The sequence below is a fragment of the Hibiscus syriacus genome, unplaced genomic scaffold, assembly GCF_006381635.1.
Source record: "Hibiscus syriacus cultivar Baekdansim isolate YM2019G1 unplaced genomic scaffold, ASM638163v2 tig00003973_pilon, whole genome shotgun sequence".
In the NCBI taxonomy this organism is placed as follows: domain Eukaryota; kingdom Viridiplantae; phylum Streptophyta; class Magnoliopsida; order Malvales; family Malvaceae; genus Hibiscus; species Hibiscus syriacus.
In genome coordinates, this window is record NW_024061989.1 from 196,805 (window position 1) to 222,281 (window position 25,477).

At 35.0% G+C, this 25,477-nt stretch overlaps 1 protein-coding gene, 1 non-coding gene and 2 pseudogenes across 2 annotated transcripts; 2 read left to right on the forward strand and 2 right to left on the reverse strand.

The window, feature by feature from the left end:
• The first annotated feature begins 222 nt into the window (after positions 1-222).
• On the forward strand, positions 223-5,849 carry LOC120184939 (annotated as a pseudogene).
• LOC120185349 lies at positions 1,408-1,569 on the forward strand. The gene has a single exon (XR_005522114.1). It is a non-coding gene; the product is annotated as a U1 spliceosomal RNA (small nuclear RNA).
• Positions 5,850-6,401: 552 nt separating the features above from the next.
• On the reverse strand, positions 6,402-8,037 carry LOC120185162 (probable transcription factor At3g04930). Its single transcript, XM_039189457.1, has one exon. The coding sequence runs from the start codon at positions 7,927-7,929 to the stop codon at positions 6,709-6,711; it is 1,221 nt and encodes a 406-aa protein (XP_039045388.1). The 5' UTR covers positions 7,930-8,037; the 3' UTR covers positions 6,402-6,708.
• Positions 8,038-22,284: 14,247 nt separating this feature from the next.
• LOC120184867 lies at positions 22,285-24,719 on the reverse strand (annotated as a pseudogene).
• Between the last annotated feature and the right edge of the window lie 758 nt (positions 24,720-25,477).

The following is a 25,477-nucleotide window of genomic DNA, read 5'->3' on the forward strand; positions in this document are numbered from 1 at the left end:
GATAGCTCACTGCTATCGTATTAAAGTTATGATCACATAACGCTATAAAAATATATTATATGAAAAATATTTATTTTATACAATAATTTTAAAAATAAAACAAATATCGAAGAGAAAAAGAAAAAAATTAAAAGTTTTATTTTTTAAAAAAGTAAGATTATTTATTTTGGACAATAATTTTACTAAAATAGCAGCATATAAAAGCGAATTGTGACCTTTAATATGGCGTGTTCAGCAGCGTCTTTTACGGCGGGGTGGCGGCGTCGTGCTTCGGTGGAGAGAGCGCGGAGATCGGATTCAAGAACAGACATGAAAGCCATCTCCTCAGAGCGATCTCCTTCTCTTTCTCCGTCTGGCTCTCTTTCTAATCCGTGAATAAGAATGGATCAGTAACCACCGAATGTTAGCGAAGAATTGAAAAAAAATTGTAAATTAATTCATCGAAATCGAAGAGCCCGATCGCAGAAATGAAGAAAGTGAGCTTTGTAGATCTTGTTGTCCGTTCGAGTGAGAGATCCGTTGGAGGAATGAGACTGTTTTCGCACGTGCGATGTCACGTGTTGGATTGTGAAACAAGGAATGTGTTTCCCGAATTAAGGTGGAGCCCGCACAATATTTTATTGGGCTTTTCCTAGTTTGAATGAAAAAATTACTGGCCCATACGAGAATTTGAGGTTAAGATTGCACTTGAAAATCAAGAAATAAATTAAATTTTTTTTATTGAAGTACAATGTCAAACATTTTTAAAATAGTTATTTTAATTCATTTAATTTTGTAGTAATTATAATATTTCATTTTGAGATAAATTTTCTTTTAATTTAATAAAAATTATTAATTGACTAACAACTAATATATGTCGTTGACGTAAAACTATTACGTGTCTTAAGTGGTAATGTGATATATATCGCGTGTCAAAAGTGATGACATAACATGTGTAGTGTATCGAAAGTGATGATATAACACATACTATATGTAAAAAGTGATGATGTAATACATATCATTTATAAAAAATGATGACGTGATACATGTCATGTGTCAAAAGTGATGAATTGAAGTGATTATTCAGTTAAATGTTAGGAGCATTTTTTTTAGCATTATACATTTTATTTAATAGCCTATGTTTTTATTAAAAAAATCAATTTAACTACATTGCTGGACGAGGGATGTATATGGGATTGGAATATGATGGATTTTGATTTGATCTGATTTTATAAGATAGAAATTTTTTCTCGAATATTTGAATTCGTATCGAATAATTTTTTTTAAAGGATAAGATTGAATCGAGTTCAAGTTTAGGTTGAAAATTTTCCAACCTAACTTGAGATATAATATAATTATTTCTTATATATTTTAGGATAATTATATATATAAATGCCTTATTTCTATACATTTTTTGAGTCACGTCTCTATTTTACCAGGACGGGGTCAATAGGTAATCATTATGACTCATGGCCTAGGTTAACGACCTCCATTACACTTGGGAGGGGCGCTCGCCTATCGTCTCCCCAAAGTGGGAGAGCCTACGTCGTAATTTGTGGCAATGGGGGCCTGCGTTCGCTCGGCCCTCGTTCAATCTTAGTTTATAAGTTCATAGGGGTGGTGATCTATTGATTCTGACTTGGGTGTTTTCTGTTATACCAATGGTGTTTTCATTAGTCCACCGTTCTTGCAAACCGATTAACATCATCAATTCCGGCAATCCGAATTACTGATCGGAAGACAGGTTTTCAATGGAGGTCCAGCTTGCTTGCTTTGACAAACAACTACGTTCTATATTCTTCATATGTCAAACCTCAAGCTAGGGTTTGGTTCATAACGAAATTGAGAAAACCGAACCCAAGACTAGGACCGAGTTATTAAACTGAGAAAACCGAACCGGAGACTAGAACCGAGTAATTAAACTGAGAAAACCGAACTGAACCAAAGATTAGGATCGAATAACTAAATTGAGATAACAGAACCGAAAATGCTGAGAAAATCGAATTGAGCTAAAGATTGGAATAGAGTAACTAAACTGAAAAAACCGAATCGAATACACCCCTATCAGCGACAAGTATCGCTCTCGGTAACACCCACCGTTCGGTTCCAACATTAAAAGATCACTTTTTTAACCTTTCATTTTCCTAAGAGTATTGAGTATTCATGCCGAAATCCGACGTGCTAAAAGCAAGACATGAAGTATAAATATAGTTTTATGTCTGATATCCCATGTATATGCTCGCAATGTACGTCTCTTGTAAATTCCATTTATTCTAAAATAGAGTACTACGTATATGTCTCGATACATGTACGTCTCTTGTTCGAATAGGAAGTGAAAACATTTGTACGCTTAATTTTTTAGAATAAAGCAGAAGGAAAAAAATTTAAAAATAGGCAGTGGAGAATTATTTTGGGATTTAGACAATCTGATGCATATTAAACTTGTCAGGTCGATGTGATGAGTTTCATAAAATATGTTGAGCATGTGTTATCCGGGTTGAATATCTGCAACAGTTGCCTGGAAATGGTTAGTTTCTGGTGGATGGGAAGAAAATGGTGTATCTACTGTACCTACCATCTTTCATTTGATAAACTGAATGAACTAATACTATATGGTCAAGTATAAGCATACCTATCTTCACTTGGCGATGGCTTATGCAATATGCATCCTTTCGCCTCCTCATACTTTTATTATTCTATGGTTGCATTCATCTTGTTAATTGAAAAAGGTATTAGCTCAGATTGGCATCATATATATGAATGCATTAGTGGTAAATATCAGAAAGAGATAGTCTTATCCATGCAAAAGTTCACTTAGGCAAAAATTATTTTTTCTATCCATTGGTGTGCTTGGCTGGAAAGATGGAAAAATAGAAAGAATAAAGTCATTTCTTTCCATAAATTGCATGGTAGAATTGAAAAGGGAAAGGAGAAAATGATATTAAAAAATGAATAATTTTTGTTAATATGCGCTCTTCTCCTTTTGTCATTCCTATTCAAATTAACTGTTTAAATTATAATGGAAAATGGTCATCTTTGCTATTTTCTTTCCTTTCAATTTTCCCCTCCCGAGCACAGTCAATTTTTTTGTCCTCATTTCTCCACTCTACTCTTTTCATCCTTCCACTTTCAAGCACGCCCTTAATGCTATTAATTGTTGTTTTTGTAAACAGCAGAGATTCTTTCAACTTATAATTTTAGGTTTTAATCATGATCAAGGGAAGTAGGGTTTTGGTACCTGATACCCTTTTCCTTTAGCTTCTGAATTATATATATGTCTTGTATAACTGTCTAACAAATAATTCTACATATGCTACGTGTCTTGCATTATGGCTTTTTTATTTAGTTGGTTTAAAGTGGCATCTGCATTGTTCCTTCAGGTTTTATCCATACCATTATGCTCCATTTGCTTCAGATCTTAAGGATCTAGCTGATTTGGAAATAACATTTTCCATGAGAGAGCCATTTAAACCCTTTGGCCAGCTCATAGGAACACTGCCAGCTGCCAGGTTTTTTTTAGTTATATATTTTTGTTGTGTACAAGTGTTTTACTTCAAATAGCTCATTTTTATTCTGGCTTACAGTTGCTTGTGCTTTATACTATTTCATCTCTATCATGTTACAGTTCTAATGCTTTGCCAGAAGAATATGGGAAACTGATGACTGATCCGTTATCACCTATCTGTAACTTTTATCCCACTGGTAAAATGTCGGTCAACTCCTGGTGATCTGTTTATCTTGTGATATTCCTCTCAATCTCACTAAGATTTCTCTATGTGACAGATTTTGAGATTGATATGCATGGTAAACGCTTCGCGTGGCAGGTATATTCTTTTGATCTTATCTACGATGTTAAGTTTTTTTTATTTATTTTCTTATCCAATTCAACATAAAATACTAGTCTCTTACCCTCTTTTTTTTCATTTTTTCATTCAGGGTATTGTCAAATTGCCATTCATCGACGAGAAGAAGTTGCTTTCTGCAACGAATTGTTGTTCTAGAATAGCAAGCTTAATTTCTGAATGACGCATGCAAAATATCCTAGTCGTCTTTATTTCACTTGCTTGTCATTAAAATGTTTTTGTTGATTCATTATGCTAACCCTTATGGTTATATCTGCAGGCTGAAGAGCAGCTTCGTAATAGTGTGATGCTTGGTCTGCTCTATGTACATCCCCTTCATCCTTTAGCTTCACAAGTTATTTCATATTATCAAATTAACTATCAACTACTCCCTCATGATAGATTCGTATGGCCAATAGACACAAATGCTAGGTTGGTTAATCTCATTGTTCATAATTAATTGAGTGTGAACATCTGTTGGTTTTACATCCACATTTATTGTCCTTCACAGTGGTGGAATGAATGGATTTCTTTGGTTATCTGAAAGGAACGGTTGGAACTATGTTGTCTCTTCCCCTGTCAAGGGGTTGCCGGATATTGAAGTTAAACAAGTTGTGAGTCTTCCAAGGTTCTTATACCCTTTTTGTCTTGAAAGCTCCTACAATTCTGTTGATCCTAATTATTCATTCCATTCATTTTCAGTTTGCAGGAATATCACGTATCTTAGTCCTTCAGATCAAAAACACATTCCAAAACCTCCACAGGGTGTTGCGCTACCCAACAAGGTATGTATAATTGTTGATTTACTCATTGCTTGAAATTTATTTGGTATGATAAGGGAACTTAAGGATGCATAAGATTACCATGTAACTTCTATAGTCCTTTCTTTAATTCTGAGAAACATTATCGAAACATCATGGATCCATCGCCCATGTTTAATTTTAAACATGTAACTCTTGAAGTTTCTAACACCATGGGACATCAAACCTTTTCCTGTATTTTGGCACGAGGACAAGGGTGGCCGGCGCCAGCCAGCCAAAGATCGGTGAGAATGCATTATCTTAGTTTCATGGAATATGCATGATCTTGGAGATCTTACATATTAGTAAATTTTGCCCTCGGTTTGCTGTTTGCCGTTCAGAATGTCCTCAGAATTTATTCAAAGGCCTTCAAAACTGTCGTTGGTTACCATGATGTTCATTGTTGAACTTGTTTGACAGGGCACTAATTCGTGGAGCAAAAATTCGGCCTCAGCTAGGAGAGGCAGCTCATCGTCATGTCAAGAATACACGATGTAAAATCAAACAGGCCATCCTCTTGGTCGGTGGAGCAACCATCTTTTGATATCTCAAGCAACTGCAGCAACATTAGACCAAGACCTGCAGGTGCATCGGGTTATGAGAGGGGCTATCTTGATGATCCAAATTATTATTATAGCGGCCAGCCACGTGCAGCTGGACCATCAAGTTATGAAGGGGGATATGGTAATGGCGTAAATTATCATGGCCAATACAGTCATCCACAACGGATAATGGTTAACCCAAGGCATCCATCATCAAATGGTATGCAAATCAGAAACTTCAGGACACGGGGTAGAGTACAGAATCCGGAACGGTATTATGATTTGCTGGAGGGAATGTCTACTGTGACGTTTGAGGGAAGGGGCAGAGGAGCACACGTGACGTCTTCAAAAATGCCAAATTCTGGATAGTCACAGAATTTAGACATCTGGTCTGGGAACAACACCGGTACTCCTCCCACACCACCCAATATGCAGATCAGTAATCCAGTGAATGTAAATACTAGAAAACAGGAAAATGCATCAAGTGAAGCTAACGAGAAGCAGCAAAAGAAGGCTTATCAGATTAAGTCTCGTCCACAGGGAGTGACCGATCCTGTAAACAGCAGTGATCACTATATCAGATAGACTTGTTGCCTGTTCCTGTGACACAGGCATGTACATTCCACTAATTGAAAGCCGTCAACTTCTCTGAAATTTTAACTTATAGGTCACACACTACCATCTGATCCGTCCATCATACGACCGAAACTAGGACTGTTGTGTTGATACCAGAAGGATTAATCGAATGTCTGTTGTTTTAAAAGCTTCTGAAGCTTTTTCTTTTATATATTTAAGTAGAAGTTGTACAATAGGAGGCGTCATCATAATTTGCATAGATCGACAATCTCGGGTGATACGGACTGTTACTATTCTCAGTGTACGGTTGAGCAAGTAGTAGGAGCCAAAACTGGCAAAGCCACCCAGTTGTGTGTGTTAGCTGAGAAGATATAATTTTTAATTCAAGATTTACCCTTATCATTGCTAATTCTATTGCAATCATTGCTAATTCTATTTCAAGTAGTAGTAGGGACGGATTATTTCAAATTTTAATCCAATTTATGTTTTTTTTTTGTATTTTTATTGAAAATATGTTATCACCTCTAAAATTTTATAGGTTCGTTCATCCTAAAACTTTATAAATTCGCCTCCTACCATAAAATCTAGTTCTGGATTTCTGTATTGCATTAAATCAATGATAGCATTTGTATTTTATTCTCCTAACTCAAATCATAGTAAGAGAACAACTAAAGAAGAAATCCATTAAAACAAAAATATTCATTTCAATCGAAAAAGAAACTCAATGCAAGCTGTTGAATCCATTCAAGTCCTACGATGTCATGGTTTTTGGATACTTGCATTGTATTGATCATCCCAACCCATGTATGAAAATTAAGAAACTATTGATTCAAACACTAAATTACCATAAATCTCATTGTTCCCCTACCTGTTCGTTTCGGTGGAATACACTCAAAAACCAGTTGCACTTCCCTACACTACACTGTATAGGGTATCCAGAGATACCAAATCCCTCATTGGAATAGGCAATCACCTGTTTATAGATCGAAGCTCCTCCAATGCTGCCTTAATCTGATCCTGCACCAACTCCAACCGTTTCGAATAAACTTCCAACTCCAAAATCTGCAACTTTCTCCACCTCTCGTCCGTCGGTTCAGCATTACCCCCACCGCCACAGAAATTCAAACTTCCCCCGAAACTCAACGGCATTGCATTCATAGCCAACTGACTAATCCCTCTTCCTCCATATCCCCCTCCTCCCATTACACTACCTAACAACTCCTTCAACATTGGTGTTAAACAACTCCTCACGGTCTCCTCTATGACCCCCACCGCCACATTAACTCCTCCTCCACTAAATCCTTCTACATTACCATTATCATTATCATTATCAGTCCTATCATTATAGTTACTATTGGTAATTAGAGTTCCATCGTTCAAAACTCTTTTCTCCTCCATTTTCACTCCTTTATTTCTAGCCCTTTTCTTCATGGCAGTTGATTTCGGTGTAAAATTCTTTTTCTCCTGACTTTCATCTATTAAACTAATTTTATTATTGTTATTTTCATCATCTAAAACATTATCTTCTACTTTGCCCACAATATTACTCCAAATCCTACTAGAAATTTCAAAAGTAGCTTCATCATGAGGAGTTTTGAAGGAAATTTCTTTACCTGAACTGATCTTACTCATCACGGTCCTATATTTCTTCTTCAATCTACGAAGCTTCTCCAGCAATTGATTCTTGTTGAAGTCCAGCTGGAGTTTCGATTTGACTTGATCGTAAAACAGAGCCGTATCAAGATGATGATGATGGTGAGAAGAAGCAGCACCTGAGTTCATTCTCAACGTTGAGTAATCAAGAAACCCTCGGAGAAGCTCGATCTCGTCTCCGTCTGTCCATAACCTTTGAAATAGCCGTCGCGAATCGTCCAATTGCGGCGGCGGAGGTTTTTTTTTCTCTTCCACGGCGAAATCGACGCGTTGGCGTTTGGGATCAGGAGGCAACTCTTCGGCGGAGACAGCGGCGATGGTTACGGCGGTGGAAGATGAGAAGTTGAGAGGAACGGCGGTGGCGATCGGTTGGGGGAGTAAAGAAGGGGAATTTATGTCTACTTCTTCCAATAATTCCTCGTCCTCTTCCTCGTTTAAAACATTGTCGTTTTCGTCGAGCTCGTGGTCGGAGGACGAAGGCTCCTCGTCGTCGTCCTGAGATCCATCGAAGACGGCGCCGTACTGCTCCGAAGCCATGAGAGAAGGAAAACGTTCACGAGGAATCGCAGATTTCGAAAAGCGTGTTGGTTGGACTCGGTGCGCGATGTTAGGTTCTGGTGAGAGAGAGAGAGAGAGAGAGAGAGAGAGAGAGAGAGAAGAACAAGGTCAACGCGCTTCCTTGGCGCGTTTGCCTTCATATTTAAAATATAAATTGCGATGCCGATGTTGCTAATGAAATATATTCTCTTACAACCTAGATTAATAAGAAAAATCTAATATTTTTCTTCAATTTAACGAATTTTGAATATTTATTTAAAATTTTAAATAAAAACCTCAAAACTAGTTTATTTAATTTTTGGCTTAAAAATCAAAATATTTTTATTTATTTAAATAAAAATATTCAATTATGCCGCTGAAGCTACCAAATGGGCAGCCGTTTCCTTTTTGGTGCTGCTTACTAGGTGTTCCACCATCTGCTTTTGGTGGATCGCTTCCAAAAAAAGAGTAAATTATAAATTCCATCACTCAATTTTATTCTTACTCTTATTTTGGTCATTAAAATTTAGAATTTTCAAACTTTAGTGAACGAAATAAGAATGAGAAGAAAAATGTGTAGTGAAATTTACAATCTACCAATTCCAAAACTGGTCCAACTTTGGGTGCCACCACCATTGATGGGGCGGGCAGTTAGGTAGGCACTTACAAGTCACAATTGCCATCTCCTTTGCATGATAGCTTTCTATTTATCAACAAATTTTTAAAATCAAACAATGTGTCATAATCATTTTTTAGAAAGTAATTAAATATTATTTTAAAAAATAGTTATGACTTTAATTTTAAAAAATGGGTGATTTGGATTAATATGGAATTAAAATGGATGGAGTCGCTATCGACCTTTGGGTTAGGTAGGTCGAATACCTAAAAACGTCTTTTAAAAAAATAATTTTAAAAAAAATCATTTTTATAAGACAAAAATTGGTCTGCGTAACCAATGATTCGATTTGAATGGATTCGGGAGACGTTTACATGTGGGGAAGGGTTAGCACCCCCACAGCGCCCAAAATTGGTACTGTGTCGCTTACACGTTGTCGTACATGGTGAAAATCGTAAGTGGAACGTAAAGTTAAGATGTGATTCATTTATTGAAATTTAATTAATTTGCTTCGAATAAATTAATTATAAAAAATTCTTTAACTCGAAAAGAAATATCGAAATTAGTAATCTTCCATCGGGAAAGCTAATTCGATTATTTCTTGTTGATAAAAGAATATTCCCTCATTGATAAATATGCGAATCGAATATAAATAAAATTGATGTTTGCATTCGAATAAAAGGAAATAAATAGTGAATTAAAAATAACACACACATTGCATCATTAAAATAAATTAATTAGTAAAAGAAAATGGATTTATTTTAAGTTCGTATTTCTTTGAATGTCGTATTGGATTGTACCACTTCGATCAAGTAGTACTTTCCACGCCCGTTCTACAAATTCGCGTTCTTGAAAAATATTTGAATGAAATTAACAACTAAGGAATTAAAATAGAAACATGATTGCAAATGACAAATAAAATATTTACAATATTAAATAAGAACATTTACATTACATGCATAAAGGATTGAAATAAAAATAATTAAATATTACAAACCAAACTAAAATACCAAAATAAATCATTTAAGGGACTAAAATGTAATTAAAAAAATTAAAAGGGCTAAAATGACAAAAATAGAATATTAGGGACTAAACTACAAAATAAAGGAAGTTAAAGGACCAAACTAGATATAATAGAAACTTTAGGAACCAAAATGAAAAAAGAGAAAGAAATTTGGGGACTAAAATAGTAAAAACAGAATCTTCAAGGGCTAAACAGCAAAAACATGAATTTAAAATACTAAAATAACAATAACAGAAAGTTAAAGGACCAAAATGCCAAAAACAAAAACTAAAAGGACTAAATAGTACTTACAAGATAAACCAGTGTCTAAGTTATAAATAAAAATATAACTACTAAAAATATAAATAGCCCAAAAATAACAATAAGAACTAAAATGAAATAAAACAGAAACATAAGGATCAAACAACAATTAAACTAAATGCCTAATCAGTGACCAAAATAGAAGAATCACAAATTACATGACCAAATTCAAATAGTCAACAAAGATACACAACAACTGAAAACAAGGACCAAAATAAGATAATTGCAAATCTCATTATCAAAATTAAACATGGATAATAATAACAAAACTAATAATAACGTGACTAAAATAAAAGGTTTACAACTATCTTTGCCAAATTCAAATTTCAAAGAAAGTATACACCATCTAACATCAGTGACGAAAACATAAGTACAGAAACATAAGTGCTCAAAACAAAATAAAATAAAATTTTATTTAATGATTAAATAATACGGTTACAAAGCATCAGGGACCAAAAGTGTAGTTAACCCACACGTTAAAAACACGCAAAAGGTCCCTGATGAAACGTCGTAGTTTCAGTCGAGCGATATAAGCCCAAAATCGAGCCTAAACTCCTCTCATTCCCTCATTTGCCTCACTTGGAAAGAGAGAAGAGAGAGAGTTCTCTGAAACTCTTTCAATTCTCTCAACTAGAAAGAAAGAGGCCACGACAGTCGGAGACTCCCACGGGGGGGCCGACGGAGGCCGGAGAAGGCCAAAAGACTCCAAAACTCCTCCCCTCTCACCCTCTACTCGAAACCCAACCTATTTTTGCCTAAAAAACCTCCCCTAAACCCATAGATCTAGGTTGTTTACCTCTCAGGAAAGATGGCTCCGGCGACCTCTCGGCTACCACAGTGACTTTGGGGCTCCCTGGTTTCGAACCTAGGTAAAAGACCCTCTCTCTTTCTCTCTTTTCTTCTCGGTTTTTTTTCAAATAGGTTTTATCTCCTTTTTTTTTAAAAAAAAAAACCAGAATGGTCCATCCGTCTTTTTTTCTTCTTATTTTTGCTTTCTGTTTTCCCCCAAAACCCGAATGGCTCCCTCTCCTCCCTTTTCTCTGGTTATCATTGAATGGTTCCTTTATGGTTGATGGATGCTTTGATGTAGGTTTCTGGTGAGATGATGATGTCTAGTGTAGGGCAATTATTTTTTTGATTTGGTTTGATTTGCCTTGGGAAGATATATTAAAATGTTTATATTTTCTTCTGATTTTCCTGCCATTTCCACTGTTGAGTGTCACTGTTTGATGGATGCAGGTGGGGCTGTCGGTAGCAACATCATATAGCGGCGGCGGCAGCAGTAGCTAGGGTTAGGGTTATGAAACCCTATTCATCTCGGGTCAGGTCTGGGTCGTCGAACCGGGTTGATTCGGGTCCAATCTAGGCGGGTCTGATGCTTGGGTCTTGTAATTGGGTTGGCTGGGTTGATGTTGGGCTTCCTGGTGGGCTTGAACTGATATGTTGGGGTGGCTTGGGTTGGACCTTGTAATTGGGTTCCAAGCCTACAAAAGCGTAATATATATTAATAAAATAATAATAATACTAATAATAATAAAATTAAATAGAAAAGACCCGGACAAAAATGGGTGTCTACAGCTGCTCCTCTTTGCACATTCTTGTGTTAACAAGAATAGGGCAAAGACGACAAGACAATACGTTTTTGTTTGGTTCTCTCCCTTTTAAACTTAGAAATTGGATAATGTTTATTGTTGGGGACGACACTACTCATACGTGATGAAGAGTTCGGGTCGTCTAAGGGTGACACAGTTCCTACGTGATGAGGAAATCTGGTCGAGGGATGACACTGCTCATACGTGATGAAGAGTTCTTGGCCATCTTTAGGAAGGGTGATAACTCGGTTCCTACGCGATGAGGACGAATGGTTATCTAGGGGTGACACGACTCTTACGCGATGAGGAGATCTGGTCGGGGGATGACACGGCTCATACGTGATGAAGAGTTCTAGTCATCTTTAGGAGTGGTGATAACTTGGTTCCTACTTGATGAGGACGACTAGTTATCTATGCTTGACACGGCTCCTACGTGATGAGGAGGTTTAGTCAGGGGATGACACGGTTCCTACGTGATGAGGATGACTAGCCATCTTTAGGGACTATGGTTTCAAGAGAAACCGACTCAAAGATTTGTTTCAAAAGAAACGGACTCAGAGATTTGTTTCAAGAAAAACAAACTCAAAGGTGATGTGTTTCAAAAGAAAATGTGACAAAATTCGTTTCAAGGGAAACAACTCAAAGATGATGTTTAAAGGAAACTGTCTTAAGCGAGACAAAATTTGTGTTTAAGGGAAACGTTCTCAAAGATCGGTGTTTCAAGATAAACAAACTCAAAGATGTTTTTGTTTCAAGAAAAACATACTCAAAGATTTTGTTTGTTTTGTTTCAAGGGAAACAAACTCAAAGATGGTAAATTTTGTTTCCAAAGAAACAGACTCAAAGATTTTTCTTAAAAGAAACTATCTCAAAAGAGACAAAATTTTGTTTCCAAAGAAACATATTTAATGATTTTTCAAAAGAAATTGTCTCAAGAGAGAAAAAACTTTGTTTTTCATAAAATTGTATCTAAATGAGACAAAATTTTGTTTCCAAAGAAACAAATTCAAAGATTTTTCTTCAAAAGAAACTATCTCAAGGGATAAAACCTTGTTTCCAGAGAAACAAACTCAAAGATGATCTTGTTTTAAGAGAAAACTTTTCAAGAGTCAAAATTCATTTTAAGGGAAACGACTCAAAGATGGTTTTATTTCAAGAGAAACAAACTCAAAGATTTTGTATTTCTAGAGAAACTGTCTCAAGGGAGACAAAATTTGTTTTAATAGAAACGATCTCAAAGGTGGGTATTTTCAAAAGAAATTGTCTCGAAATGAAACAATCTCAAAGGTTGATTTTTCATTAGAAACTGTCTCAAGAGAGACAAAATTTGTTTTAATAGAAATAGAATCAAAGATGATTTCGTTAAAAGAAACAAACTCAAATATATTTTTTTACGAAAAACTGTCTCAAGAGAGACAAAACTTTGTTTCAAAAGAAAAATAATCAAAGATGGGTTTTGTTTCAAGGAAAACATACTCACACATGGTAAATGTTGTTTCCAAAGAAACAAACTCAAAGATTTTTCAAAATAAATTTTCTCAAAAGAGACAAAATCAATGAAACATACTCAAAGATTTTTTCATTTTGTTTCAAGTGAAACAGATTCAAAGGTTTCTCAAGAAAATATGTCTCAAGAGAGACAAAGTTTTGTTTCAAAAGAAATAGACTCAAAAATCCTTTGTTTCAAAAGAAACAACTCAAAGATGATGTTTGTTTCTAGTGAAACAAATTCATAATTTGGAAAATTGTCTCAAGAGAAACAAAATTCGTTTCAAGAGAAAAAGATTCAAAGATTGTCGATTTTGTTTATAGGGAAACAATTTCAAAGGTGTTTGTGTTTAAAGGGGAAATTGTCTCACACGAGATGAATCAATTTTGAAAATCTCAAGTGAGATTAATTTTGTTTCAAGTACAACAAATTTTAATTTTTATTTCATAGAAAAAATTTCTCAAGCGAGACGAAGTTTGTTTTTTTGAGAAAGCGATCTCAAATGAGATCAACTTTGTTTAATGTGAAACAAATTCGAAATTTGTATCTCAAAGGAAAAATGTCTCAAGTGAGACGAAATTTGTTTTGAAAGAAATTGTCTCAAGCAAGACAAAATTTGTTTTTAGAAAACTGTCTCAAGCGAGACAAAATTTGTTTTGAGATAAATTGTCTCAAGCGAGAAAATAATTTGTTTTAAAATTCTCAAAATTTGTGAAAAAATGTCTCAAGTGAGACAAAATTTTGTTTCAAGAAAAACACCCTCAAAGGTGACAAAAAGTCTGTTTGTTCCTACATGTTGAGGAAATGTCTTGATTGTTGACTTCAGGAAGTTAAATCATGGCTTCTTCAAGTTAGAGACATCTGGTTATTTCCAAGCTTTGATTTCTTGAGAGATCAAAATGATGTATTTTTGACTGACTATCTTAGATGTTATGATGGATGTCAAAATGAAATTTATTTGATCTTTTTATTGAATTTGTCCTCAAGTGAGGAGAAAAATGTCTTTAATGCACATGATGATAAATGTTTGATGCAAAGATGTAAACTCATGTAACATGTATATATGTGTTGATGCATGTATGTATTGATGTATGTTTTTCTCAATCTGTAAGGAGAACGGTTGCGAAAGCAGTCTTCACTCTATCATTGATTTAGTTTGTCTGATTTCCACCAGGGTGTACTCTTGTAAATCTCGACTTGAGACAATTTGTTTTCTTTGCCCCATCAAATTTTTGCCCCAAAATTTAGCTTCTCTTGCCCCAGCTTCGATTCTGAGCTTCGGAGAGATATTTGTTGAATTCTAATATATGCCTCCAATATTCGATGTTGAATCTCCAAAGATTCCCCAACATTCAATGTTTCAGCTTCAGCACTGATTCTAAGTATGAGCTTTATCTGAGAGCTACATGTCAACTATCAAGATCCACTCCAGAGATTGTCTTGTTTGAAAAGCGTTTTTCTTCTTCTTGTATTTTCAAAAGTATGAAAATATCAATTAAAAGAGTTTTGAAAATGTTTAATCAAAAGTTTTGAAAATATTACTCCTTTCAAGTTTTCATAATTGACAATAAAACAAGAGTTCATTGGATATCAAAGAATTAATTACTCTGTTAATCCTTCAATAAATTATAGCTATTTGACAAGTGTCAAGATCAATATTATCTTTGAGGTATGGTTAAATAAGGAAATGATAAAAATATCCCAGGTTATTATTTTTGGTCAAAGGTACAGGGTTCTCATTTATGTACTATTCACTGATCTGATGAAGTAGCTTCTGTACTCACTTATTGGAAGTGTTCTCCGACTCCCAGCTCTCATGATCTTATTCAGGTTGTGCGATGCCTTATTAAGGGATTTGTGTGATCGCCTCCTATACAACAGCTGCACAATCTTCATATTCGAGTCGCCTTTTCAGGTTTTCAACTCGAATTCTCCTTTGGTTTCAAGACGTTATTCAGAATTTACGTCTTGAACCCCCATTTTGTTATTTTTTTCTCTATCATGCATTAAAGATTTTAGAAAACTTTTTTTTTGTAAATAAAATATTAATCCTGATGGGCGGGATGAAATATGAAGATAGTTTCTTCTGTTTAGAAATCCTTGTATGATTAGAAGGAACTTTTTAGGCACGTAATGTAGGCCATGGTTCATGGTTATGAAAGAAATGGATAAATAGGCCCAAACAAGTGTTTAAGGGTAGTTAAACCAAGGATCAATTTGTTCTGATGCTTTCAATCTTTTCTTGCTCAATTTGAATCTGCTCGTATGAGTTTTTTATTTTCTCTTGATGTCCCATGATCTTCGAGTGAAGTGATTCTGGAGTGATTGTGCTTGATCAATCTCATGGTTTGAAGCTCGATGCGTCATTTGAGTCAATGGACTCATTGTCTGTGCTCTTTGTTCTTTGCTCTTTTCTTTGTTTTTGTTTTTGCTTTTCTTTTTTTTTCTTTGCTCTTTGTTTTTTCTTTGCTTCTTTTCTCTTTGTTTTTATGTTCTCTTTGCTTTGATATGATCTTTGCGCTCTGTATTTGGTTCACTTTTTGGTATCTCATCTGAATCAATGTCTTCACTCATGCGAGCAGATTTCCTCCAACTTGCCCCCTAGTGTGGAGGGTGATCCTTGGTTTGGGTTGAATCAGAAGAAAATATCATAATTCAGGCTCAAAGGGGGACACAAGGGATATATATTTTCTCCTTTTGTGAAGGGATAAAGAAAGAATACCGTTCATCATCTCATACACAGAAGTCCTTTCAAAAGAGGTATCCCCAGGGGATAGATTTTCAGGATTAATTTTTAGTTACATGAAAACAATGTAATTAAAGCATGATAAAATTATTTTGAAATAATTCTCTTATTCTGCTTCTTGCTCTCAGCTTGTCTCAATTGCTCAGGCTCGTCCTTAGAAGATCGCTTCGAGATGCCCCACATTTTTTATTCTGGTAGGAAGGTTTATGTTCAAGTGAACATCTTTTACTCAATGCTTTTAGGTTTTATTGGTATAAAAATATGTCAGTTTTACGTCTAAGAAGACGATGGCGACTTTATTGGCTCAAAGAAAGTTATGGGCATAACTTTTTGTGACTCAAAAAGATAAAGACAATGTTTCAAGGTCGGAAAGAATGTTTCAAAATCTCAAGGATAAATGCAATGTTTCAAGGTCTCAAAGAAAATGAATATCACAATTTGGTTCTTTGGTAATGACCATGAATTATTTCAGGTAAAGAATCGAAAGATTTTTATTTTGGGGTTTTTTAGACAGGATGAGAAAGGTCTAATCTTGCCATATGTCAAAAATCTATAATTCTTGAAAAATTAAGAGAATCCGTAATTCATTTGATATTCAAAGAACTAAAGATTAAAATTTGTTCAATTATTCAACCTTAGAAGGTAACATAAATTCAGTCATCAAAGATTAAAAATATTTAATCAAATATTAAAGAAAGAACAAAAACGATTTTAAACAAAATAATCTCTATGGATGCAAATGATAGATGCAATGCCCCGAATCGATCAGATCTTGGACCTTGCGCTTTAATTCCCTACAGTTCTTAGTGGTGTGCCCTGAGCTCCCAATATAATAGTTGCATATGGTATTTATATCATGGCCTTCAGGATATGGGGCCTCTCTTGGTTTAGATTGAACTGGAGTCACAATCTTCTTCTCAACTAGCGTTAGGAGTAATTCCACACATGTCATTGGAATTGTACTGATGTGAGTCTTTTCACAGAACACCTTATGAGGTTCAGTCCCCAAACTAGCTAGATAAGATCCCGCAATGTTAATCTCAGCTCTTTCCTCATTGTCGGTATGGCTAGTGCCTCATATCTGGCCATTCTTGATTGCTCTTTCGATTATTTCTCCACACATAGCGATGTTAGAGAAACTCTTAGTGGCATCTCCTATCATGTAGTTGATATATGGAGACATCAATGTATCAATGAATAGAGTGATGAACTATCTTTCAGTAATTGGTGGGTGTACTTGAGATGAGACATCCCTCCATCGTTGAGCATATTGTCGGAAGCTCTCACCATTCCTTATCTCCATATTCTGCAGCGTTGTTCGATCAGGGGCCATATCGATCATGTGCTTGTATTAACTCAGAAAGGCACAAGCCAAATTCTTCTAAGAGCGGATTTGAGTACAACTCAGTTGATTGTACCACCTTGAAGTGGGTCCAATTAAACTGGCTTGGAAGCAGTGAACCAATATCTGATCATTATTGGTGTACCAAATCATTCTTCGAATAAACATCGTAAGATGGGCATTATGGCAACTGATTCCACTGTATTTTTCAAAGTCGGGCATCTTGAATTTGGGCGGAAGCATCAAGTTAGGAACTAGTATTAATTCTGTTGTATACATTCCGTAGTGATAGCTATGTCATCTCATTCCCTAGAATGTCTCTCTGCGCCACTGTTTCATATTCTCCAGGATCTCATTATTGGCTCTTTTCGTCTCTTGGTGTCTTGGAAGCTTGTGGGGTAAAATGTGTATCGGTGGATTTGCATGAACCATCAAACATTCAGAGGCTCTTCTGGTCGAGGAAATCCTCTCTTTGCCTCTTTCTTGGTTGAGCTCAGTTAATTGTAATACCATTTGGTTAACTAGATCTTTTAGGTTTTGCAAGATACGATCCATGATAGCTTTTTGCTCTTGTTCTATTTTGGCTTCCCACTCTGCTTTCATCTTTTGCAAACTCTCTTCAAATTCTTTCTTCAGTCGCTCAAATTTTGCATCCATTCTCAGTACTGTGTGAATGCAGTATCACTGTTAGAACCACTTCCGCAGAGTTCTCCCACAAGATATGATATATGCATGTAAAATGTTTAAATGAATGCTATGCAAAATGCAATGATGCAAATGCAGAAATGTTGATCCCAACGATGGATATCGTAGAATAATTTCCACCAGAAATAAAAGCTTTCACATTACAAGACAGACCACTTTACAGACATACCTTCACTTAGATGTTGAATATGAAGTAGATCGATGCTTCGTCTCAGATCTTCGTCCTCAAAAACGATATGCTTTAAGCGTTCTCTAATTTAACTCCGTTACTGCCCCGAAGGTGGTGATGTCAATGTGTCGCTCCTTGATGGTTACTGATGGAATATTCGCATATGATAATCTACTGTTAGATTACTCCTTGGATCAGTTGATCATCATTTTAGTATCGAATGATGCACGATCTTCGAGCTCACTGCTTCGTCTTAGATCTCTGTATTTGGAATTGATGCCCCTCAATGCTATGTAAACTAAATCTATTAATGCCTAGTCGGTGCTGAAGCCATTGTGTCTCTCTTTGATGTGTAGCGATGACATGATTGTAGTTAAGAATCTACTGTTGGATTACTCCTGGGATCAGTGGATCGTCATTTCAGTCTCGAATTATGGACGATCTTTGAGCAAATCTCATTTTTGTGTTCTAAGCTTCTTTTAACTGTCAGTGCATGTCTGTATACGAGACTGCTTGATTGAAAACTTTCACCTTTTCTTGTGAAAATTTTCTCTTGACTATCCCCTTGCATATCAACATTTTCCCATTATGTCATGTCAAGGCAATGCAATGCAAAGAATGATGAAAAACGACACAAACAAAATAAATAAGTTAGTGTGCAAAACAAAAGAGAAAAACGAGTTAGTACAGGTAAAATAATTTATACGGATAAAAATATTATTCGGAGATGAATAAAACACCTACCCAATCATGATATCTACCCGAACATGCTTTAATTAAATAACATTCCTGCCCGAACATGCTATATACCCAAAATGATCTTTTCGAGAAATTAATCTTAACCGCATGGTATCTTGTTCGCATGCAATTATTTAACAAAATTTAAAGCAAAAAGGAAAGGTTCAGAAACAATCCTCCTTTGTGTATACTTAATTTGGGTACCTACTGACGGACATAGGTTTGATATATCTATCTAGGGTGACCGCTCTACGGTTCACTATATGCATGGCTTTGGCTCTAACAGGAAAAGGGTACTCAAATTATCCTTGATGTCGGTGCCCCCTTGGGCTGCCAGACCCTCGATCCTCACCCATTACAGGCTTCGAACGGAACGAGTTCAATTCGAGGGGATTCAATGCCTTATACCCATACGAGGAATAAATCCCTACGAAGATATAAGGTATGTATCCCATGGGTTATTTGCTAAAACTCATACGAAGAATAAATTCTTACGAGAGTAAAGCATTCACCAGAACTAATTTGGATCGAAGCTCATGTTATGCAAATGCACGTGATATGTGTGAGGAGGAACGTACCTACCTTTGACTCAAAAGGAAAATGAAACAAGAAAAAAACTTGATAAAACCTTGACGAATCTGAAAACATAGATTAAATTGTTAGTATGACAGATAAAATTGAAGCAATTAAAAAACTTTAATAAATGAATCAGAAGTTAACTAAAGATTCAAACTCATAATTTCAACCACAATGACAATATGTAAGCGACCTACAGCTTGACTCTCTAAAAAAGTCCCCAGCGGAGTTGCCAAGCTGTCATAACCATTTTTTAAAAAACAATTAAATATTATTTTAAAAACAGTTATGACTTTAATTTTGAAAAATGGGTGATTTGGATTAATATGAAATTAAAATGGATGGAGTCGCCATCGATCTTTGGGTTAGGTAGGTCGAATACCTTAAAACGTCTTTTAAAAAAAATTAAGAAAAATCATTTTTATAAGACAAAAATTGGTCTGCGTAACCAAATATTCGATTTGAATAGATTCGGGAGTCATTTACGTGTGGGGAAGGGTTAACACCCCCATAGCGCCCAAAATTGGTACTGTGTCGCTTACACATTGTCGTACATGGTGAAAATCGTGTGTCGAACGTAAAGTTAAGATGTGATCCATTTATTGAAATTTAATTAATTTGCTTCGAATAAATTAATTATAGAAAATTCTTTAACTCGAAAAGAAATATCGAAATTAGTAATCCTCCATCAGGAAAGCTAATTCGACTATTTCTTGTTAACAAAAGAATATTCCCTCATTGATAAATATGTGAATAGAATATAAATAAAATTGACGTTTGCATTCGAATAAAAGGAAATAAATAGTGAATTAAAAATAACACACACACATTGCATCATTAAAATAAATTAATTAGTAAAAGAAAATGGATTTATTTTAAGTTTGTATTTGTTCGAATGTCGTATTGGATTGTCCCACTTCGATCAAGTAGTACTTTCCACGCCTGTTCTACAAATTCGCGTTCTTGAAAAATATTTGAATGAAATTAACAACTAAGGAATTAAAATAGAAACAAATATGATTGCAAATGACAAATAAAATATTTACAATATTAAATAAGAACATTTACAATACATGCATAAAGGATTGAAATAAAAACAATTAAATATTACAAACCAAACTAAAATACCAAAATAAATCATTTAAGGGACTAAAATGTAATTAACATAAATTAAAAGGGCTAAAATGACAAAAATAGAATATTAGGGACTAAACTAAAAAATACAGGAAGTTAAAGGACCAAAATAGATATAATAGAAACTTTAGGAACCAAAATGAAAAAAGAGAGAAATTTGGGGACTAAAACAGTGAAAATAGAATCTTCAAGGGCTAAACAGCAAAAACATGAATTTAAAATACTAAAATAGCAATAACAGAAAGTTAAATGACCAAAATGCCAAAAAAACTAAAAGGACTAAACAGTACTTACAAGATAAACCAGTGTCTAAGTTATAAATAAAAATATAAGTACTAAAAATATAAATAGCCCAAAAATAACAATAAGAACTAAAATGAAATAAAACAGAAACATAAGGATCAAACAACAATTAAACTAAATGCCTAATCAGTGACCAAAATAGAAGAATCACAAATTACATGACCAAATTCAAATAGTCAACAAAGATACACAACAACTGAAAACAAGGACCAAAATAAGATAATTGCAAATCTCATTATCAAAATTAAACATGTATAATAATAACAAAACTAATAATAACGTGACTAAAATAAAAGGTTTACAACTATCTTTGCCAAATTCAAATTTCCAAGAAAGTATACACCATCTAACATCAGTGACGAAAACATAAGTACAGAAACATAAGTGCTCAAAACAAAATAAAATAAAATTTCATTTAATGATTAAATAATACGATTACAAAGCATCAGGGACCAAAAGTGTAGTTAACCCACACGTTGAAAACACGTAAAAGGTCCCTAATGAAATGACGTAGTTTCAGTCGAGCGATATAAGCCCAAAATCGGGCCTAAACTCCTCTCATTCCCTCATTTGCCTCACTTGGAAAGAGAGAAGAGAGAGAGTTCTCTGAAACTCTCTCAATTCTCTCAACTAGAAAGAAAGAGGCCACGGCAGCCGTAGGCTCCCACGGCGAGGCCGACGACGGTGTACGGTGGCTAGAGGAGGCCAAAAGACTCCAAAACTCCTCCCCTCTCACCCTCTACTCGAAACCCAACTTATTTTTGCCTAAAAAACCACCCCTAAACCCATAGATATAGATTGTTTACCTATCGGGAAAGATGGCTCTGACGACCTCTCGGCTACCACGGTGACTTTGGGGCTCCCCGGTTTCGAACCTAGGTAAAAGACCCTTTCTCATTCTCTCTTTTCTTCTCGGTTTTTTTTTCAAATAGGTTTTATCTCCCTTTTTTTAAAAAAACCCGAATGGTCCCTCCGTCTTTTTTCTCTTATTTTTGCTTTCTGTTTTCCCCCAAAACCCGAATGGCTCCCTCTCCTCCCTTTTCTCTGGTTATCACTGAATGGTTCCTTTAAGGTTGATGGATGCTTGCATGTAGGTTTCTGATGAGATGATGATGTCTAGTGTAGGGCAATTATTTTTCTGATTTGGTTTGATTTGCCTTGGGAAGATATATTGAAATGTTTATATTTTCTTCTGATTTTCCTGCCATTTCCACTGTTGAGTGTCATTGTTTGATGGATGTAGGCGGGGCTGTCGGCAGCAACATCAGATAGCAGCAGCGGCGGTATCAGTTAGGGTTAGGGTTATGAAACCCTATTCATCTCGGGTCGGGTCTAGGTCGTCGAACCGGGTCGATTCGGGTCCAATATGGGCGGGTCTAGTGCTTGGGTCTTGTAATTGGGTTGGCTGGGCTGATGTTGGGATTCCTAGTGGGCTTGAACTGATATGTTGGGTGGCCTGGGTTGGGCCTTGTAATTGGGTTGCTACAAAAGTGTAATACATATTAATAAAATAACAATACTAATACTAATAATAATAATAATAATAAAATTAAATAGAAAAAGAACCGGACAAAAACGGTGTCTACACAATGCATACTTATTATTATTCATAAAGGTCAGTTTCTTAACATAAACTTCAAACTGTTTTTAGCAATGAAAGATTACAAAAGGACCAATGAGAAATTAGTACAAGGTAAACCTTTCCCTAGTCTTCTCAAATACTTGTTCTGCAGAGACGGCACCTGTTCCATCAGCTTGTTTGATCTCCAGGTTTGCCTTCTGGTAAAAACCAGTGCCCCTCAATGCATCAGCAATGAAATCATCGAACCCTATTGCTATGGCTGCCTCTGCTTTGGCTCCATACACCAGTCTCTGCTTGAAAGAAACGATTAAACAAAGATCAGCGCTTCGGTTCAGAAATGAACCACGGACTTGGCTCGGTTAGTTCACATGGTTACATGTAGTAAGCGACATTCAGCAAGTCTGGGATTCGAAACTCAACATCTACAACACCTTTTTCATCCTTATCCTTAATCGGTGGCCTCTTTCGTATGGAAAAAAAAAGAATATATATATGTAAAGAAAATGGTAAGTTTTGGTATCGGACCTTGATTCTCGATAGATGGATGGCACCGAAACACATTGGACAAGGCTCACAAGATGCATATATTTCACAGTCTGAGAGCTCAACTGATTCAGCTTCTTGCATGCCTGCCATTGATGTTCCTAGCATTAGTAAATCGACATAGCAATGTGCAATCAACGCCGATGAAAATCGAGATGAATTAGTTGTATATTCTCGCTGTATTTAGTAATTTTCATTTATACCATCTAATCTCGTATGTGGAACTATTAACTATCACAACTCCTATAAATACAGAAAACCAACAGAGCCATGAGAATTGATGATGAACTTTCACCAAGTCGGAGCAGCTTATGAGATTGAAATAAAAATATGGCAAACAAATCCAGCAGAAATCAAAGAATGCTGCTCGAAACCCCTCACAAAAGAATGCTGCTACAAATTAACATGTATATCTTCCAACGACGCTATCGCATTTTCTTACAATCTACAAACGAAATCCAATCGTTTTAAGTAAAAGTAAGAATAGGACAGAAATTTGATTTGTTGTTTGTTTTGTTCGATTAGTTGTTTCGATTTGACCTCTCTAATAGCGGTAACCTCTGCATGGGCAGTAGGGTCGGTGTTTTTCAAAACCATGTTGTGACAACTCACAATGGCTTCGTCATTGCGAACTACGACTGCACCGAATGGCCTTCCATCTTTACATTCAACCCCTTTATATGCTTCTCCAATCGCTTGTGTTAAGAATTTGTGATCTCTATCCTGTACGGCTGGTTGAACAATAAACAGAACAAGACCTTCTATAACCATCTAACAAACATCAAGCATGATCGTTTTCCCAAGCAATCTACATTGCCAATCAAATATATATGCTAATCATTAACACCTGGGTTGTCTGGACTACTTGTTTTTCCTTAACCCGTCTAGTACCTATGGATGTGTACTCGCCCTCAAGTCCGGGTAACTAAGATACCAGATCATCAATAATGATAACCATCGCGATGATTCATAAACTGTGTCACGGCTTTAAAATCTACAATCAGGTAAACACCTACGCTGTTTTACGGCACGTAAACGGCCATGAATATGTATTCATTACCAAGTCCAGGTAAGATAGATTAACACAACATATCTAAGCAATATACCTATGCTATCCGGCCTCTTCGTTTTCTCCTAAAACTGTGTCCTGACTAACCCTCAATCCAGGTAACTTAGACCGACGCCGACACGGCTCATCCGAGGAATATTCCGAATCATAACCATGAGTCTGATCTATAAACTGTGACAAACCTAAAAGGTAAAAAGCCAAGCAGAATATTTAACATTTATGAAAGTATTCTTTTGCCTTTTTCTAGAAGTAAATCTCCATCACCAAACAACAGGTAAAATTCAATGAATTGAGGCAAATAAATATTAGCATTTTAACATTAAATCCAATGAAAAAAAGTTGAAAATTACCTTCTTGATGACCAGGAAAAGAAGAGGCAACAGCAATTGTTCCTTCTTTAGTTTCCAACACTACAAAAAAAGAGTAAAATAAACATTAATATTTTAACCTATTATTTACAAAAAAAGGGAAAATTAAGACAAATATCAGTCTAAAAATGTATACATGAACCCTAAAACTTTTTTACTTCCAGGCATTAACAAATTCAATTGATCTGTCTAATACTAAAACTACAAGTTCAAAACCAAAGTGGGAAATTCAGTTATCAAAAAAATCTGCAAAAGCGACAATGAAAATCCTCATGGAAGATAAAAAAACAGCAAATTGAGAAAGAATGGATCTCAATGAAAGATAACAGAAAACAAAAAACCCAGAAAAAAATCCCTTTGCCTCTTCCATGATGAAAGAAAGAAGAAATTAAGAACTTTGATTAATCAAAAGCAATGGGTAGTTAACGAAAAATGGGAAAAAGAGAAGAAGATAAAATCACAGAGAGAAAGATAGGAGGACATGCAAGGCTTATTCACGTATATATACGTACATACACATGCTGTTGGAGGAGGAAAATTAAATTAAGTTGAAAAAGAAACTCATGCAAATAGACAAATCAAATCTTTTCTTTTCTTCCTTTGCTTAATATAAAAATAAGTGTATAAACTATGCTTAAAATGATTTTTGATATTTAAAGAATTTTTCGTCAGAAATAGATGTTTAATATTTTTTCCGTTATATTTTTAGGTGTTTATTGTTAAAAAATCTGTTAAGTGACACGTGTCACGTTCAGATTTTTTTAAAATATATATATATATATATATATATATATATATTTTAAAATATTTTATTTTAAAACAAAATTATATAAACGTGACATGTGTTATTTAACGGTTTTTTTAGTATTATACACCTAAAAATATAATATAGAAAACTTTAGTTGAGGGACTCAACAAAGCACCGGAGGTTCATTTTGTAACTTTTAATAATTAATGAACTTAATAAAGCAATACCCTATAGTCGGTATCCATTTGTGTACTTTACCCTAGATTTATTTAGATACAAGTTAGAAATTTTATTTAGATAAAATTAACAAAATATATAAATTTTGAAGTGAAATTATTAATAAACAGACCGTACTATAAATTTTTTTTATTTAATTTTAAAATATGATAAAAAAAATTATCTTAAAATCTGAACTCTAAACATCTAAGTTATATTTTTTAATCAACATACCCATGTCTCATTTAATTTTTTAATAAACATACCAATGTCTCATTTAATTTTTTT

Excerpts from the sequence above, each read along its gene's own strand:
- LOC120185162 (XM_039189457.1), bottom strand. The coding sequence starts at position 7,929 with ATGGCTTCGGAGCAGTACGGCGCCGTCTTCGATGGATCTCAGGACGAC.